At 39.7% G+C, this 20,009-nt stretch overlaps 1 protein-coding gene across 5 annotated transcripts in view; it reads right to left on the bottom strand.

The window, feature by feature from the left end:
• LOC113538709 (BTB/POZ domain-containing protein 7) overlaps positions 1 to 20,009 on the bottom strand; it is a 28,532-nt gene that overhangs the window by 2,011 nt on the left and 6,512 nt on the right. For 3 of the 5 annotated variants that reach the window (XM_034307936.2, XM_026933994.3, XM_026933995.3), the window contains exons 2-10: positions 13,626 to 13,860; positions 11,043 to 12,224; positions 4,948 to 5,156; positions 3,565 to 3,640; positions 3,198 to 3,358; positions 2,859 to 3,002; positions 1,726 to 1,915; positions 1,224 to 1,402; positions 732 to 1,118 (exon numbers count right to left, since the gene is read on the bottom strand). In XM_034307936.2, the coding sequence (XP_034163827.2) occupies positions 732 to 1,118; positions 1,224 to 1,402; positions 1,726 to 1,915; positions 2,859 to 3,002; positions 3,198 to 3,358; positions 3,565 to 3,640; positions 4,948 to 5,156; positions 11,043 to 12,224; positions 13,626 to 13,707 (2,610 nt within the window). In that variant the 5' untranslated portion in view covers positions 13,708 to 13,860. The remainder of the gene's footprint in view (positions 1 to 731; positions 1,119 to 1,223; positions 1,403 to 1,725; positions 1,916 to 2,858; positions 3,003 to 3,197; positions 3,359 to 3,564; positions 3,641 to 4,947; positions 5,157 to 11,042; positions 12,225 to 13,625; positions 13,861 to 20,009) is intronic. The other 2 variants (XM_034307937.2, XM_026933996.3) reach the window with 1 other exon arrangement.

The following is a 20,009-nucleotide window of genomic DNA, read 5'->3' on the forward strand; positions in this document are numbered from 1 at the left end:
CGCATTTTTGATGTGACTTCATCTGAGGAAGATGATTATAGAATCATACCCTTTGGCAAGATAGGAACTTTCCAGTCTTTCTGTTTTCATAAATGTCATTAACAATATTATAGAAAAACATGAAATGGGATCTGCTTTAGACTGCTAAAGACAATGGATTCAGAACCATGAGAGTATATTACTTTAGTTAAACAAATTATTGGTAGTTTCTCCATGTTCTGTGAATTTCCATACTTTTCCTAGACCTGAAAATGAGTATCTTTAAATTCCATACTTCTGCAGACTTTCCATACCAACACAAGAAACCTAGCCATCCAACGAACCGCAGAGAAGCCCTTCTTTTCTAGGGGTTTTCCTGGGGTACATCGATGGTATTTGGTTGATAAACCTATTTAACTCCTTAAAACAAAAGGAGTACAAAAGTACTGTACAAAAGTACTGTAAAATAGAACAACCCTACTACTCTGCTACTAAAAAAATGTAGTTAATTTAATTTTGCACTGGCTCTCAGACCACCTCTCGTCAAAACACGGCCACAATACCTCATCCTGCATTTGGCTCATCACCAGGGATTGGTTGGACATTTTGGTTTTACAGAATGATTACGTAACCTTAGAGGAAGCTTAGAGGAAATGATAAGTAGTAAACACAATACTGCTCAGTACTCAAAGAAATTTAAACATTTAAAACGCTGTATCTGTGCGAGATGCCGACATCTGTGTGACACTCACCCCACATGACTCTGCGTTAAGTGTTTTCCCCATGCTCTGAGCCATGCTGTAGTCGGGAGCCTGGTGTGCTGGGTTGCTGGATTTGGGCATGGAGGAGCCTCTCTGCTGGAGCAGTGTGTGGTTACAGGGGTAGGAGAAGGAGCGAGAGGGGGGCGGCACTGCCACCCTCGAGCCCCAGGCTACTCTGTGCTGGGCCTGAGCTGACATGGCATGATATGGGGGAGGTGGAGGAGGGAGAGGAGGGTTAAGACTACCAAAACTCTCCAATTCTGTAAACATGGTGTCCATAGCAGGGGAGCTATTCACTCTGCAACGGCCAACTGCTCTCAGACTAAGGAGAGGACTCTCATCTCCAAAACGCTCCTCCGGAAAGAACTTGTGCGGGTTCTGCCAGCACAGGACATGCAAAAGATGAGGACATTACACAGCCAGTCATTTCAATTCCGACAGCTTTAACAATTAGATCATTTTTGGGTGCTCTAACGGACTCACCTGCAGCAACTCTGCGGCTCCGTCCGGTAGGCCAAACTCTCTGAGAACACGGAGCTGAAGCTCATAGCTCACTGTGGCTCCCTCCCCACAGTTCAGAGCATAGGCTCTCTGGACCTGATCTGTGTGCCTGAGCTCCTGTAGCCTGGAAATCATCTCTCTAACCACTGCCAAGCTGGGCACTGTCACACACACATGCAAATATAAATAGGAAGGACTTCAAAGGTTGCATCAATGATCACAAACACTTGCAGAATCCCTCAATCTTTCTCAATGAAATAATGCTTTTGACTTTCTGATCGTTTTGACAATCATGTTCCTTCACATGATCACACATGGTCAGAGAGTCATTTTCCACTGAATGACTCTCAGTTCCTTTATGTGTCTCTTCTAATAAGGGAACTTGACAGAACATCACTTTCAAAGTCACATCCTCTAAACATCTGTAGTAATCACTCTGTTGTAAATGCTTTGCCTATGAGCGTGACTTGGAACGATCACTCACCTGGTATCTCGTTGGCCACAACAGACGGGGCAGTGGTTTGGTTGCCAGTGATTTGCTGGTGGTTTATGATGTGACAGCACTGGGGCACTGCGTTATTGACCATGTACAGGGTGTCTGGCACATTAGACATGCGCACCATTCTCAGTCGTACCAGATCTGTCTGTTCCACCATCATCTCCTCAAGGACCGACTACACACACACACACACACACACACACACACACACACACACACACACACACACACACACACACACACACACACACACACACACTACTTTAATTGTGATCACAATTTTTGGCTGCCTGGAAAATTAAAACATAATAGACTATGATATTGGTGAGCATAGCTAATGTTTGTCAGTGTTTACTGACTGGTTTATGCTGTGGTGTCATTATTTATTTATTGTTTATATTTAGCACTTATTTAGCCTGAATGCTCAGGTTTGTAACCAGGGTTGATTCTGGGCTCATTTGCTGGGGGACAGCTTTATCATCACATTTGTCCTTTTGACACAGATGAACTGCTTCCCAACTGCAACTTAGTCACTTCTGCTGTGGGCAAAATCCTTGTCAAATAAATGGTGACAGGTATATGCCCTTATTAATCTTCTTATTAATATGTTTGTTTAATGAATATACTATGTACCTAATTATTCTTTTTTTTTTTTTTCTTCTTTTTTTAAACTTTGGCTTAACACTGATCAGCCATTCAGGTGGTAAAACCTTGGTGCTTATACAAACTGGTTGCTCGTGCTAGGAGTGGATGCTTTTACACATGGTACAGTTCACCTCAGAGTTCACTTCAACCACCGACATTAAGTGGACCAGAGATCGGTTCCTGGGTTCCTAGCTTTCACATGACCAAAACTTTTGGTGCAAACAGGCCTGGGTCTATTAAAAAGTATTCTGATTTAGGGATTTTGTAAGGAAGAAATACAAGTTTATAATGAACAATTTGAGTGAAAAGCCTGTTAATAATAATAATAATAATAATAATAATATCAACCAACATCAAAGTACAATAAATTTGTTTTATTCCCAAATTGTTTAATTAATTTAAATAATTGATAACAAATCATGATTTATATATTGAGAAAAAAATGTGAGAGATAAGGCAGAAAGCAGGCCTACCTTTGCCTCGTCCACATAGGGAGAGAAGAGACGTGGACGCACGTAAATGCCTGTGTTTTTCTGCCTAAGCCAGGCATTTGCTTTGCCTCCCTCTGCTGTGGGCAGCATGTCTGATGGAGGAGTGCTGATCAAGCCACGCTTCATCTGCAAAAAGCACAGCCATCTCAGCAAACCAATCTTGGCTTCCTACAGTTCTTCCACAAAAACCTTCATTCAGCAGTCAATAACTAGCCGCATGAGAGAGACTAAAAAGGTCGTGTGGGGACCTGATTTGCCTCATCAGTCTGTACTTTCACACAATCTAAAATCACTACATATACACATACAACGAACACTCACTGCGTCAGTGAGGACGTCACTATTGGCTGGGAGAATGTGTTCCATGCGGATGTAAGGCAGCAGAGGAGACAAAATCTCCTTCAGTTCTTCTATATCCAGATCTCTTCTCTTCACTCCACGCTTATTCACACTGTGAGCCGTACTGCTCAGTAGATTGGGCTCTGAAGCGCACAAAAACAAAATGGTGTTATACGTATAAACAGTTTGCAATGACTATATGCTGTGTACTGTATAGTATATGCCTTAATAGGAACAAGTCCTTATGACTATACATCTGTCATTGCTGTGTATTATAGAGACTAAGAGGGCATATATTTGAGGTGAAAATATGCAGTGAATTGAGGGTCAATGGGACCTGCAATCTCACCTCGGTCAGCCATCCTCCTAATGAGCTGGTGCTCGCCCCACTTAATCACATACTTCAAAATGTCCTGCTCGCTCGCCTGTGAAACAGAGGATGGGGAGAGAGTGAGGCACAGCACAGGAATATTACCACACTCATATTTCACAAAGATGGGCTGAAGGATTTGAGACTATAATGACAGACTGGAGCAGACACACCACTTTAGCTCACACAGTGGCTCCTCCATCTACTGAATGTCTGGCCCTGTGACCTACCTTGAATACCTGAAAACTGCGGACGTCTTTGCATGAATCTACCTTGTAGTTTACTAGCCTGTTTACATGAGGTATCAAAAAGGGTTTCAAATCTGTATTTAAGCCCCAACTCAACAGTGTGGCTTAAATCGGAGCATGTTGTAATATGAGAATTTTTTTTTTTTTTTTGCATTAGCACTTAAGTAGTACAGACAGCTTCTCTCTAGGAGATGCACAGTAATTAAAATAGGAAAATGGGTCATCAGCTCACGCTATTATACTGCACACATTGTAGTGTACAGACATTCAAGTACATATTTCTAAGATTCTACTTTTCACTCAACTATAATTTGTAATGAAAATTGCATAAAATTAGAAAAGAATGCAAAATAGAAGCATTTTCATTAGTGGTTTCAGATTTTTGGACCCCACTGTATACCATGAACTATGAATAAGAGCATATGAATAAAACACTGCTGTTAAAGTTCCCCTCAACATAATAAACAACTAAAATAATCAGTGAAGACTTAACAAGTTGTTTAATGTTATTTTTACTGCCCATTGAGAAATGTACATCTCCACACATTTACTCTCCTTAAATGTACCAGGTCCTATGAATATACATAAATATGCAATTTGGAAAAACCCCATGTCCTTGCCACAAAGTATAGCCTACTAACACTAACATTAGCTAACTTAGCTAAATTAGCTAGTAGGTTATTTAACTGCTAGTAAACTAGCTTGCCTTTTATCACAAGCAGACAAAAAGGACTTCAGGATCTTGGACACAATTTTAAGCTGCTATACTCCAAGTGGTTTATTTAGCAGTAAACATACCATAACCATCAAATTCAATTTGATCAACATTAGCATTAGCTAACTTCGGACAGGTTCGGCAGGAAAAAGTTTCCATGTCAAACGTAATTGCTCCAAAGAAGTGGAGGTTATTTAGTGACATCACTAAACTGAGGTATGACAATACAAAGTATGTGTTTTAAATGGAAATCTGTGACTTTTTAGGTCAACATATATAATCAGAACCAGCCATCCAACATAAAACTGTGAGGTTTAAATGTTTAGACTTGATCTCACCCTGAAAGGTGAGCTTCTATATGCTACAGTCATCAGAGAGGAGAAAGCTGTAGAGCCATACCTGCAGATAGTCTGACTGAATGGCTATAAGCAGTTGATCCTTGGTGAGCTCATAGAGCACATCTGAGGTCATGACCTGGCTGAACTCCTCACAAAGGAAATGCATGGCCTGTCTGTGGACCCATTTTGAGCCATAAGGCTGAGAACTCCACTTCAGAATGGAGATCAGTGACTCCAAAGAGATGCTCTCCACAATGATATCCTCACAGCCTGGACAGAAAGAGGGAGAGAGAGACAGTTTTATTTTCCACATTTTCTGCAAAGGTGAAGGGTATAATCTCAGCCTGCATACTATTGTCCCCTTCAGATGGTTGAATTTTTCCATTTTAAATCTTCTAACATGTGCATCCTTCAAACATGAACTTCTCAAGGGCAGATGGGTTTGGAGGGGAGAGATAAGATCAGCCTGAGCTGTCTGCAGAGCCCCAGCACAGAGCACCCACAGCTCAACACCTGGGTATCGCTGCATGTAGTGGTAACACCACCAACTCGGTGATAATCCAGAGCTTTTCAAAGGCTAATGCTTTCTGCACCACGGGCCTCTGCTGATGTTATCACCAGCAGGGCAGAGACTCATCCACCCAACAGCTGCCTGTGCAAACACACAAAGCCAGGGCAGCATAACACTGCAGTGTGTAAATGAAGGTCCAATCATCCAATAAATGATGAAATTACAAAAACATCTTTAAGTTAATAACAAAAATTTTAGGTATTAAAAAATGATATGCATCACAGTGAATAAAAAAAAATCATTTTATAATCATAAGGTGGCATCATGAATCAAAATTTAATAGAATCAATCGTGGGGTGTTTAGACATTCCAACCCTACTGAGGAGAAAATCAATAATTAATATAAACACTATAAATTAATCAATCCAAACAGCTGGCATCCACCAAGACTTCAGCAGAGTGGGAAATGATATCCCAGCCAAAGCCCTCCCACTTGTCTGACCCCACCCCTAAACATTTCTACAGGCAGGGTGCATACTGTACCAGAAGTGTCATCAACTGCATTAACTACCAAACCACAGCAATGCCTTTGAATTCTTTACACCTTCCCGTCAACATCCTCATTCCTGTGCCTCATTCTCCAGCACTGCTACTGCGGAGAAGAGGAATGCACACTGCTGGTAGTTAATGTATTCAAAGTAACTACTGATAACAAGGGGTGTGAGGCTACATAAGCTGTCAGCTCATGCAGAAAAAATATGAAGAAGGCAGGCAAAGGGGTAATCATGTTAAAACATGTATATACTGTTTATGGGCACACGAGCCAAAATAAGTTAATTGGAAGTATTGTAAAGTTGATGTCAAAGAGACAGGCAGACAGGCGTGTACACCGACACACACGCACACACACACCTCTCTGTCTGTCAACTGCTGGCAATAGCAGAGCAGAGTTTTTAAATGTCACCTCCCTGGGCCAGAGCTGGATGTTGAAAGCACCATGCGATCACCTGACTTCAGGGGATTTTTATCGCCACCGCAGCACTTTCATGCTCAATCAGCATACCTTACTTTCTGATTCCATTTTAACAGCTAATATTTTTGCTGGGCAGAGGTGAGGATCTAGTTCAGTCAGATAGATTTGGAGAGTTTTGCAGTAACAACATGAAAGAGTTTCATCTTCAAATGCTAGAAACACTGAAACGAGGACGTGGCATAAATGATATAAAACTGGATTAGGAATGCAGTTCACGTTTATGGGGAATAATGAACCCAATATACATACCGCTTGATGTGAGTGGAAATTCGCTGCTTCAAATCACAAACATATATTTACATTTCCTGCATAAATTTGCAAAATAAGCAATCGCGTTGCATCTAAAGACTGATTTTCTGTATTAAAGTGGTGTAGAGTAGATGCAGAGGAGGTCTTCACTCCTCAAGTGACTGTTTAAATTGATGAAGGTAAAATCAGGGTTTGCCTTCATCGTTAGTAACACGCTGAAGTGAAATAAATGGATTCTCTCCTTTTTCTTCCTCAATCTATCCACCTCCCACTTGCCTTTACATTTATTGCATTCTGTCTCCTACCTCTATGCCAATAATCCTTCCATTATCTGCTTTTAACACATTCCCCAACTCTGTATCTCCCACAACAGCTGGCACACAGCACGCGCACGCGCACGCGCACACACACACACACACACACACACACACACACACACATATATATATATATACAACCTTTGAAGGGTAAAACCTTGCTTTTTCTTTGGAGGTTTGCTTTGGAGGTCATGCCAGAAAGATGAAAGCTGCCTCTGTTCCCCATTAGCTCACTGGGATTCACAAGACTATATAAACCTTTAAAAAGTGCTGCATACACAATATATATGCCTGTGTGACCGGTATTAACATTAGGCTTCAATCTGGAGCAATATTCCTCCAAAATTTACGGAAGCAGAATTGAAAATCAGAAATTGGACCAAAAATTGCTTTAACCTGCTGAATAGAATGTGTCAAAAAATCAGAATGACAATACGAAAATGTTGATGTATTAGAACAGTTGCTTGCTGCTACTGTACAAATGTAATGTGCTCTAATATAATGCAGGTAGCATTAGCACACGGTTTGATGGCTAGTTAACCGCCAGTAAATACACATCACACAGGTTAAAAAAAATTATTAGAGCTTGGTCTGCACGTGAAGACATGAATTGCTTGGGTGCCAGTAGCTTTTAGTGTATTATTTATTATAAAAGTCTTTCAAAATAAGTGCCTGACATGACTGACAGCCAAAAAAAAAAAAATTGTTGACATGTGACCTTTGGTCATCTTGGCTAAGAAAGAATCATGCTCTGTATATAAAAAATGAAGCCCCAAAATCTTACATATTTAAAATAATAAATGAGCTAAATCAGTTCATCAAATTTGTTGTTTTTTCCTCCTCAAAAACATTTTGGCTAAAAAAAATATTTAACAGTAAAAAGTGGTGGAAGTGCAGTGGTTTGAGCTGTGTGTGTGTTTCCATGTGTGTTAGTTTGAAATGGCCTGTCCATGTAATTTCCAGACATCTAAGGAATAAAAAGAATTAATATAAATTGCTTTCCTCTATCCACACTCTCTTGCTTGCTCTCCAAAGTCATTTTTTTCTAAAATCCCTCCTTGGTGCATGAAAATTAAGGGGAATTTTAATAATCATTAACTGGGGAGAGATTACAGAGTTATTGAGTAAATACTTTGTACTTTACTTGAGTGTGATCTCATAGCATCTACTTTTTACGAATGTATAAACACTTAGCTATCCTAAGCATGACTGCATATTAGTCATCATAAGTCACAGGTCCTTTTTATACTTGAGTACTTTTTATACTTGACAGACAAAAAGCTAAGCTTTAGGCAACGTGTGAACTAATTTGAATCTGAAATCTAGAAAGCAGAAATTGTTTAACACACCACCACTCAGGAACACCATCTATACACGATGTGAAGCCATGTACATAAAATATATAGTTCAATATGAGAGACATGAGAGACTAAAGACCATGAACTCATTTGACAACTAACAGTCTCAGACATGAACTCTGTAAGGGTGTAACAATACACAAAATTCAATACGATCTCCATACATTTCCAATACAGCAGAAATGAGTAGGTCTCTTAGGTTTCCAATTTCAACTGATTAAACCATTCAACATTATAAAGGTATAATTATTCCAACTTAATAATAATAATTAAAAATAGTGTTTGCACGATCCTTTCAGCAGCACATAATGAAACAAAGCTATGCATCAGATTGTAACATTAAATGACTAATGACTAATTAATGCTGCATTCAGAAAGGCTGCCTGAATGCAGCAGAGAAGTGTGTGTGTGTGTGTGTGTGTGTGTGTGTGTGTGTGTGTGTGTGTGTGTGTGTGTGTGGGGGGTTGATACACAATACCTTGCCTTGTATCGAACGGTATATGATGCACCGTATTGTTACACCCCTAGAACTCTAGTACTCGCACTATAGAATCTTCTTTTAATATACTGTATGCTTACATTACATAAATTTGTCAAACATAATAAGCTACTAGATAACACCCAGAAAAACCTTTCAAGCCAGCTGAAATTCATTTAGTCACTGGCTGCCTAACATGCCCTGAAGTCACAGTTTTGCTCAGACCTTTATTTCACTCTTTGCTGGGCCATAAAGATATTCTAAATGCGAAACACCAAACCATTTTTAGTGATCATGTTTCTATAGCAAAGATGAGGTTTTTGTTATTGTGACCCAAGAATAAAAACGTGAATTGGAAATAAAAAAAAAAGAAAGAAAGAAAAAAAATCTAATTTGCAACTGTATTATTCTAAATCAAATCAAAAGAGATAGATTACCTGTGCCAACTGAACAGAGAAGTGTTTAAGCAAAGCAAAATTCTGTTATTTTATCTGGTTTGTCCTTTGCCTGTCAATGCCTTCTAATCTTTAATGGATTCTACTCGAACATGTGCATCATCAAATTTTGAGTGCTTTAATAAATGCAAAAAAGTCCCACTGAGGGAACGCAATCTCACTGTTGCTTATCCTTATCCACAAAAGTAATATATTACCTGTCAGTGACAGCGCCTTTGAAGTGATCATGAATAGCAGCTTATCACTCACTAATTCAATGAAAGTAAAGTTACATCTCATCTTCAAAAGCATGAAAATATTGACCAAAAAAAGCATTAACTTAGAAAATGCAAAATCTTTCAGCAAAAGATATAAACCCGTGAACCCAACAATTCTGAAAATGTATCCAACCTTTCTGTATTGCTCATTTATTTATTCAATGGTAAGCGCAACACAGGCTTGTGAAAAAGTGTATTCTTTTTTTTTTTTTTTTTTTTTAAAATCATTTACAGATGGAGAGCTACTATGAGTTGTATTCATTTTTCTGGCACAAAAATAACACAGGCAATAAGCTGGGATCTACAGCAAAGAAAGCCTCAATGCAACCTCATGAATGGAACAAAAATGGATCAAATCTTATTTCTTTAAATAATTACACACACAAAAAAAAGGAGCATCGGGAGGGAGACTTTTCACATAGACGAGACTCCTACCAGGCCTGTGCACTGACCTACTGCTACAGGTCAAGCTTGAATAAACAATAAGCTAACAGAAACCAGAACTCGGAAATTATTGAGCAGAACAGAGAAAGAGAAAATGGCAGGGGGACAATGAAAGTAGCTTTAGTTTTGGAAATGTAGTCTAATAAATGTGAAAAAAAGTGACAACCAAAGAATAAGGCCATATGGAAATACTGAGTGGGCTAAAAGTAGAAAGTTGGAGACAGCTATAAAAGAGCTTTTGTTTCAGCATTAAGCCCCCAAAGGTCTCCACAGGATTCTAAATCGTAAAAATCTGATGTCAGTCCCTGAAATCTATTCTCAGCTTGGTGTTACAGGAAAAACAATCCCTTGATGACTAAGCAGTAACAGTCACTTTTATTTTTTTGGGAAAACCCATTATTTGCTAAAATGTTTGCGTAGCCAGTGAGTTGTAGAAAGAGAATAAACTACGTCAGATGGACTTCATACAATAAAAATTTCACCAACACAAGACCCTGACATTCCTTAAACTCACTCAACATACTCAGTACAGCTTTAAAATAGAAAACTTATACTGTATCATTATCCTTCCATCTCATGTCACTTGACTGGCATAATCCTGCTGGACCAATCTTTGTGCAAACACCTATTAGGGATGTAACGGTATATGAATACACTATTCAGAATGAGAAGACGGTATGTTTTAGAGCGATATAAATAGGAGACACACTACTCATTTTTTTAGAATGCTTGCCAGAAAGGTTGAGACTAGAGGTGTGTTTTTGGACTGGGATCCTGGGGAACATAAGTTGCATGAGTTTGCATGAGTTGCAAAAGTTTTTTTAGTTTCATGTGGACATAGCCAGAATTCAAAGACCATGCAGACCATTTCTACCTCTAGTTTTTTTTTTTCACCCCAGTGTTTTTAAAGGCATAGTGGTAGGGTTCATATTTAATGTAATTAAAAACAAACAAACTAAACAACAGATTTACAGATACAGATATCTGGCACACTAAGCAGATACAGATAGCATCATTGCCGTTACAGCCCTAGTGCATATGAAACAGCACTTACCTTGTGCCAGCATACTGAATTCCAGAAACAGGGCAATGTGGTAGAGCTCCATGGCTTCCTCTGTGCGTGTGGGGACAGCACCCTTGCCAGCAGTGTTACTCATCCCCAGGGACTGTGTCTCACTCAGACTGCCCATTGAGGGACTGCCACGCATCACTAGTGCTAGGTCTACAACATCAGTGTACATGCAGTGCAGGATGACGCGGGCATACTTCCGTGGGATGATTGACTCGTCCAGGACAATGAGTGTAGGTGTTTGTAATGTTCTCTCTGTTAGCTCTTCACCAGTTCGGACACGGCGCTGCAGAAGGTTCCGGAAGAAAGGAGAGCGTGCCGAGAGCACGGCCTTGTGGGCTCTCAGGTCCTCCTCTGGGGATGCTGACTGGTCACTTTTTACAATGCTAACTCCAGCAATCCCTCCACCACTAATCCCTCCTACAGCATCACAAGCTTCTACACTCTGAGGCTCAGAGCAGAAGCTGAGTACAGAGTCGTAGTAGCACATGGAGTGAAACAGCATCCTCATGTCTTCCTCCAGAGGGTTAGGCATGCCAAACTCCTCACTAAGCTGCCTGAGGACATCCACGTTCCTCAGCCGAGTTTCCGCCTCTCTGTTGGCGCCTCCCAGCTCACCAGTGTACAAGAAATGTAGCAGGGCAGAGAACAACATGACATCCATTCCTGCCATGCCCACATCAAGTAGCACCTCTGGTCCATTGTAGCTTGAACTGGCTGAGCCTGTGGATGATAGCAAGCTCTTGAAGAAAGGGCAGCGGGCAGCCAGGATGGCACGGTGGGCAGGGAAGCAGGCGTCCTGAAAGATCAGGTCCACATCGGCACAATGTTTGTGCTGGAAGAGGGTGGCCATGCAGGATCGCAGAGTGGCAGCTTCAGGCCGGGCCAGGCTCGTGGCCAGGCTCAGCTCTTTGAGGGCAGCTGTGCCCTCATACTCCTCAACTAGGGCATTGGCATCACAAACATGCCAGCCTGAGAGCAATTCACGCATATGCCGGGCATGGTCGGCTGAACGGCTTGCCCTGCGGCGGCGGATGAAGCGGCGCTTGAGTGTGGCCAGACCAGAGCTCCTCTTCTTCCGGTCGGGAACGCGGTCGTGACCGCCATGCTCCATGCTGTAGAGCTTTGGCTCCCAGGTGTAACTCTGCTGTGAGTACAATGACGTTCCTGACAGGATCAGACAAACATAATGCTATAACTCTGTACATCTCATTAGCCTTAAAATGTCATTACACATGTCAGTTACTGTGCATAGTAAAAGTTTTATCATGTGTGCCATCTATCGCACTAATTTCTAATTTATATACTACACCTGTATTCTTTTCTGAGTGATCTGGCCTGTATGCATGATTTTTCTTTACTATATTTTTGTATGCATCATTATGACAAAGGGGCCATACAGATAAATATTAAAAGGTCCAAACACTGACCCCTAGGTTTTCACATTTCACAGAGACCTTAAAACCTAGAAAGAAAATTTGGTAGGTAAGTCCCCAACTTGAATTGGTGTCAAAATATTTGCAACAGTCTGAACAGCAATAATTACCTTAAGTACAGTTACAGTAAAAAAATATCACGGTTGCAAGAAGAAAATCAACCCTGAGCTTGGTTGGCTTAAACAGCTGCAACTTATATAAAGCTTTGATGGATTCTCATGAAAGTCTTACAGTAGATGATTACATAAGCCTTACAATAGATGATTGTTGCCTTCTGGGAGGAATGGTATGATTAGCATGCCCCCCAGCCCCCCCATATTTGTCTGAATTTTGTTTCATATAAATGAATAGAGTTTGACATAAAAAATAAAAGTTAATAAAAATGTCCATCTCTGAGGACTGCAGTGGTTTGTATTGTACTGTGAGTAGTGTTTCAATAAAATCAAGCATTTAAATTCAATTTACTGAAAAACAATATGTAACATACTATGTATGTAATGTAGGTAGGTCAGTGCAATTCACTTCCAGCCTCCTGTGTCTTGAAATACAAAATTACCAACCTTTTAGGCTGCATGAACACATTTTCCTTGAACTCAGCTGACCTGAAAACTAGCAGCTCCCAAAAAAGCAAGCAGTTGAGTAGGCTTCCGTAGCACATTAGCAGTTTCTTCTCTTAATGGTTTTGGCGACACTCTGTTAATCACAGTCTCCAGCTCAATTTCATTGGTAATTGAACTGCACTTTCCACAGTGGGGAATTAAAAATCATTACAGAAATGCCACCAAACTTCATAGGCCAAGGTTAATCATCAAGAAAAAGCTATGAGCTCTGCTATCCTTCCTGCATTCTACGTAAACTGGCAATGCACTGAACTAAATCCATTTAGTTTCTTTTTCTACTTTTAGAGTGTTTATTCACTGGTAATCAAAGCTGCCCTGAAACACTCAATCTACAGTTTAACCAGTGAGTGAGGTTCTATGAAAGTCTTAACTGTTTAGAAAATGTCTATGGACTGTCAAGAGGAATATATAATTTGGTACAATCTGACATTCACTGATGAGTACTTCAATGAAAATGGATTATACGCGCAGTTCCACAAAGTGTTTCCTAGCCTGATTATTTAAATACCCACCAATAAATGTCTGCTGAGCCTGTGTGTTTCCACCAAAGCGTGGAGAGCATGAGTGTGGGTAGCTGGAAACATTGGCTCCCATCTTCTTCCTCCCTCCTTCCTTCCTTATCACTTCTTCACTTGTCTCCTCGTCATTACGGCCCACTGAGGAGCTTGCTTCCTCAGCTGCCTTCTCTGGAAGTTAGTGCCTGGACTGCAGTCACACTCGAAGTCAAGGACAAAACAGCCATGCCTACTGTAGACAAAGGGTGGGGACAACTCAGTCACAGTGGTAAACTAATCACTGATTACAGTCTTAAACAAATCACCAAGATGACTCAAGATAAAGTACCCAGCTTGGTATCAGTGAGTCAGAATTAACTGGATGTGATTTAATTAACTGGCTTAATAATCTGACTTCACTCAATACAGTGAAAAACAACTTACATCAGAAGTTTCCAAACTAGTGGTCATGACCCACCATGGAGCTGCTTGGTTTACAAATAGAGTCGTGATTTTATTTATTTACTTTAATTTTACAAATTAAATGCTATCAAATTGTACATGCTATCTTTCACCATGCGGCAACAATAAAATTTGACTCATTTCTTCGTCCATCTGCCTCCTATCGTTCCCAGACAAACACTGAGTGACTCTGACTCAGTGGAACAACTGGAAACAAAGACAAAAATATGTGCAAACATTTACTGAACAAGGATTTACAAGTCCCCTTTGCAAGGTCTGTAGGTGTTATTTATGTTACATGTATATTACTGGCATACATTACAACATTCAGTTGTTGCAATAATTCCTAAATTATAAATATGGAATGCAGAGTGTTCAAGGCTTGGGGTGGCAGAAGTTTCATAATGTCCATTTGGGGTTCTCAGTAGACATAGGGAATGTGGCCCGGTGATGTCAACACAGTATGTATATGATATAAATGCACTTGCAAAAATGTATTAACAGAAAGTTTTAGTAAGGTTTTCCTTTAAAATCTGACTTTAAATATATATGAATCACAATACAATACCACAAACTCCCTGGTATAAACTACACTACATGGCCACAAGTATCATGGAAATAAAGGTCTCCGACCTGTTCCAGCATGACAATGCTCCTGTGCACAAATCAAGGTTCATAAAGACATGGTTTACCAAGGTTCATGTTTAAGAACTCGAGTGTCCCGAGCCCTGACCTCAACCCCATTGAACACCTTTGGGATGAACTGGAATGCCAACTGTGCACAGGTCTTCTCCCTTGAAATCATTGCCCAACCTCACTAATTCTCTTGTGGCTGAATGGGCAGAACTCCCCACATCCACGCTCCAAATTCGTGTGGAACGACTTACCAGAAGACAGTGTTATAGCAGCAATGGCCAGTGGTTTGGAATGAGCACATAATGGTGTAATGGTCAGATGTCCACATACTTTTGGCCATATAGTGTATATCTTAAGGGAGAGATGTCAACTGAATGGTACAAATGTCTCCATTCAGCCTTGTACATTTTTTTTTTTTTTAACTAAGACACAATTTACATCACTATATTTTGAAATGCTTCACTGCTTCTTGATGAAGTTTGGCATGTGGCTAGACTCTAGCAGTGACAATTCTTTTCCACAGACAGGCTTCTGGAGACCCCAGTAAAAACTGCCTGTTGTGCCACTCCTATGGTGATGAATGTTTTGTCTATCTACACCTCTGGTATGTCTGAACAACTGCTCTAATGCATAGTTACATGACTTGGTGGAGGTGAAACTATCCTGAATTAAATGCCTCTGATCTGCTTATCTAACAAAGATACTTTCAACAGTTAAGAGAAAAGCTCTACAGCCAAGTTTAAGTCCCAATGAAGGAAATTCAGGAGTGAATTGATGAGTTAGAAAGATCTTCATGTTCCACATAGTGTCATGTTTTAAAGGAAGCCATGTTTGGGTCTTTCCAGTCTTGAATCACTGGTCTGTAGCAAGACAGAGCATAACTATTTGCTTATGAAAATCAGCTATTCCTAATATTGGCGGTGGGTAAGAATTTATTTAAAAGGTTCCACAAGCTTAATCAATCACTTAGTGTAATTTAAGCACTATCAAATATAAAAATTGATACGCTTCTGTTCACTACTGACCGACAGGATTTGGTTTTAGGACAGAGGAGTTTGTGGTTTCTGGTTTCTCAGTAACATGACAAGCTATGGGTTTTTTTGTCTTCTTAATATCAGAAAAGAAAAAAAAAAGAAAATGACTGTTTATAGCTGCTATAACATAAGTGATAACAGGAACTAACTTGTATCATGGGTGTATTACATTTATAGCAGTGCTTTTGTCATGATTTCCAACTGAGGTTTTGTTGAAACCAAAGCATTTCCAAACTTTTGACTTGGTGGTGCATTGCACGGACACACACTCGCTCTCTCTCTCACTCACACACATACACACACACACACACACACTTCAACTGTTTTCTTTTCGATTCTAACCGGATCTCAGCTTGTACATTGATGTGGCCATATCTGAGACTGAGGACCAATTTTCCCTTTTGAGCTGTGTTATAACTATTTAAATTGTTAACATTTTAACAATAAACAATTGTAAAATTGCAAACACTGGACAATCATTAAACTGCTGCTTCTAGAATTATTAATTAATTAATTATAAATTAACATAAAAGTTAACCATGATCTCATGATCTCATAATCACAATATCAGTATTATAGAAGTATATCACCCAGCCATACAACCAACACATAATCCAGGTCATGTTTTTAAAGCAGGGTCTTGGCCAGTATGGACAGTAACTTACAATACTTTGCATGACATCTGGGCTAAACAAAGAAGCACCTTCAGGCTCAGCATGATCAGCTGGAGTCCATTCACTTGTGGTGCCATGCCTCCCCAAATAGGTTACTGTAACTGTGTGACAAAATGTTTTAATTTTGGACCTTTATTTTTTTTTCCATAAATGTTTAAAAATTACAGGTACAATACTGTTTCCCCCTAATACAATGAAATATCTCTGCTAGAGTTTTATGTGCTGAGCTTCTCAGGCTATGGTTGAATTTGCTATCACTAGATCACAGACATCTGTGGTTGATAACATGACAATAGTGCCCAGTGAACTGCGCAAAAATGGACAGAAAAATATTTCCATATTTCCATGGTGCTTCTTCTGGGCCGCCTTCTGGGCCTTCAAACTTAAACATGCCTGCGTTGACCATGATATGGCTGGTTATGATTTCATTATCAATAAGAATGGCGGAGCTGGAGTAGGAGAGAAATATAATCATTGTAACACTGGAATTTCCCACTTGTGACTGATAAAGTGTGCTGATTCGGTATGGTACACACAGTCTATTGTGTGTGTGAGAGAAAGTGAACTAGCAAGAGCAATTTTACTTCAGTGAGTCATTATTTAAACGGCAGTCTTTGCTAGCATATGGGACTTCTAATATCCTCCCAGATTTGTTCTGACACTGACTCTGCCTGCACTGTCAGGAGAAGAACAGTGTTGCGTCTTTACTAGCAACAGCAATCAGGCTCTATAACGCATCATCCTACTGTTGGGGAAGCAGTGACCCCCTACTGTCAGAGCAATACCACATCACACGGCACTGACTACTGTTCCCTGGGTTGTAGTATTATTCTGACTATCATCACTTAAAAACTAATCATACAGATAATTTTGTAATCTTATGCATTTGCATGCTGTTGTACACTTGTAAATACTCGAGTGTCTTGTAAACTCGCTGTCATTTATGTCAAGGTGAGTACTTTAGTTTTTGCTGCTGCGGCACTGACGTATTTCTCTCCACCACCCCTTTCTGCAATGTGTGGAATGCCAGCAGTCTCTCTTCTGTATGGTTTATTTTTATGCTCACAAGTTTACTACAATTCTATAGCAGTTACCATGAAGAATGTTAACAGCTTGACCTCTGGAGTTTTTCCTGGAAGTGGACTATGTGAAATCAACCTACTACTCTATTGACTAAGCAACTGCAACTGGCCTATAACATTTCACAAAAATCATTTAATTGTGTTTTTGATTCCTCCTTTTTGGATCTCTCTCACCATGGATCTGTGAAAGTCTCTCCTCTTATTACCATTAACTCTTCTTAACAGTTTTTAATCCACACCATTAGTTCATGCTTTTGTGTTTTGGGATGGTTATTTAATAGTTCAGCACTTAATCATGGCCAAGTAGGATCTTTTCAGTTCTCTCCAGCGAGGTTTCTCTCTCCACATGACATGTACCTCACAAGGCCATTCATGCAATTGTCCTGTTGATGAATCAAGCACAAAAATATTAAGTATTGTGTACCTTTGTCCCTCTTGCATATACACACACACACAAACATCTCTCGAAAGCATCTTCTGTTTAGCTGTGGTTTAGTTACAAAGTCACATGTAACTGATTCTGGCAAACTTGTTGCCTTGTCTAGTAATTATTAGGAAATTGCATGAAGCAATCTGTTGTAAGGCTCTAAATTCCTCAAAACCAAATGAATTATTTATTTTATTTATTTTTATTTAAGCCAAAACCTCTAGCATCATAAATAATTAGTCTACTTCAACCACCACCTAACACTTTATTCAGAAAGACTTCCCTTTTAGAGCTTACATTACTAATCCCCTGAATAAAGAGCAGTACTTGTGGCTGTGTTTCTTTCTTTACCATGCAGCATTAAACACGAACATTTAGCCATCGTTTAACCTATAATTGTTAGAGTAAGGGTCATTTTCCCTTCTCATCTAGTACTCGATTAGGTCATCAGGATTTTTTTAAGAGAGGAGTGAAGTCATGGATGCAGTAAGCAATAAATAAATAAAAAGCAATTCAACTGATAGTGGCAAATAATTAAATGGTTTTGAGAAATGGAGTAATTAAAACACTAGAAATGTAGAAGCAATCTGATTCAAATCATGCTGATTTCATAAGGAGGTAAAACAAAGCGCATGATTATTATGCAGTGGTGTACAAGCAGATTTCGTGTCTGGGCTATTAGTTTTTTATTCATAGTTGTGCGGCGGACAAAAGAATGAAAATAAATAGTCCTTATTGAGGTTTGCAGTACAAAAGTTTCAGATCTACATGTTTAAAATGTGTGTGCTTAATGGCAGTGCAGCACATCCTCCACTCCTGTAACTATAGTGCAAGTTATTCTTTCCAAATCCTGTTGTCTGATGCATTACACACATCTGTCTGATGACTTTATGCTCATTAATTAACTTGCATGGATGACAGATGATCTTTTCAGAATCAGGAACACACGGGTATGTGAAAACACTAAGAAAATAAAGACCCCTAGCCAGGCTCAAATAATATTGTTTAGTATAGGACTTACGACGTAGGGAAAGAACACCACAGGTCAAATACAGAACGCTTGCCCACAACATGGCGACTTTTTTGTTGAAAGCAAAGACACAATGTGCTAAATGAAAACCTTTAACAGGAGAGGATGAGAACAAGCTGCAGTTGTCCTCTCCCAGGAATTCATACCTCATTCTTTTCTCTTGGTTTGCAATAATGCACATAACTACCTAACTAGCTGGCCATATGTTACTACATTATGGTAGCTACCATTTTTATCCTCTTCAAATAGGTTTCCAGGCAACCAAAACATGAAACTGGGCACAATGAAGCATTTATTTGCCAAGTACGCTAGCTAATTATTTATGATTTGTCCACCACTGACTGTGCTGGGCAGATTTATCTCATCTTTTTGGACTTTAAGTGCATGTTTCATAATTTGATTCCATAACTTCCACTCCATGTGAATTTTTAAATTATGTAACCATTGTTAAGATATACACGTGTGTGTTTGGATGTACGAAAAGAACATCATGTATGAACAAAATGAGACTGGCTGCTCCTGCCCACTCAAATAATACTCTATATTCACACAACAATGCACAACAGTTAATAAGCCTACATTAACCAAAACTACAGACACATCACACAAACACACAAATTCCCCCTCCCACTTCTGCAGGTGCTGAGTGTTCTGGAGATCTGGTTTAGCTCAGACTGGTATTTATGTTAGTTCCCCATTCTCATGTAGGCTAATAAGCATTTGTGTGTGTGTGGGTGTGTGTGGGTGTGTGTGTATGCACTGTGATGAATCTTCCATTGCACAGTCAGTCAATTGCTCAGTAGAGTGAAACGCAAGCTTTTACCCAGCGCTCAATCTCTGCTCAGCACTAATCCACCACGTAAATCCCATACACCCGACTCAATACTCTGGCATGATGGCTACATGCTACAGTAAATGAAAACGTCAGCACTTAATACGTGAGCACAGAGATAAAAGGATCCAATCAGAAAAGTAAAAACATGCAAAGCTGCAATTTAACAGACCAATATTATTTGTCAAAAGGGAACAAATCTATGCAGTAAAAACAGCTACTGTA

Source organism: Pangasianodon hypophthalmus, chromosome 10 (genome assembly GCF_027358585.1).
Source record: "Pangasianodon hypophthalmus isolate fPanHyp1 chromosome 10, fPanHyp1.pri, whole genome shotgun sequence".
NCBI lineage: Eukaryota > Metazoa > Chordata > Actinopteri > Siluriformes > Pangasiidae > Pangasianodon > Pangasianodon hypophthalmus.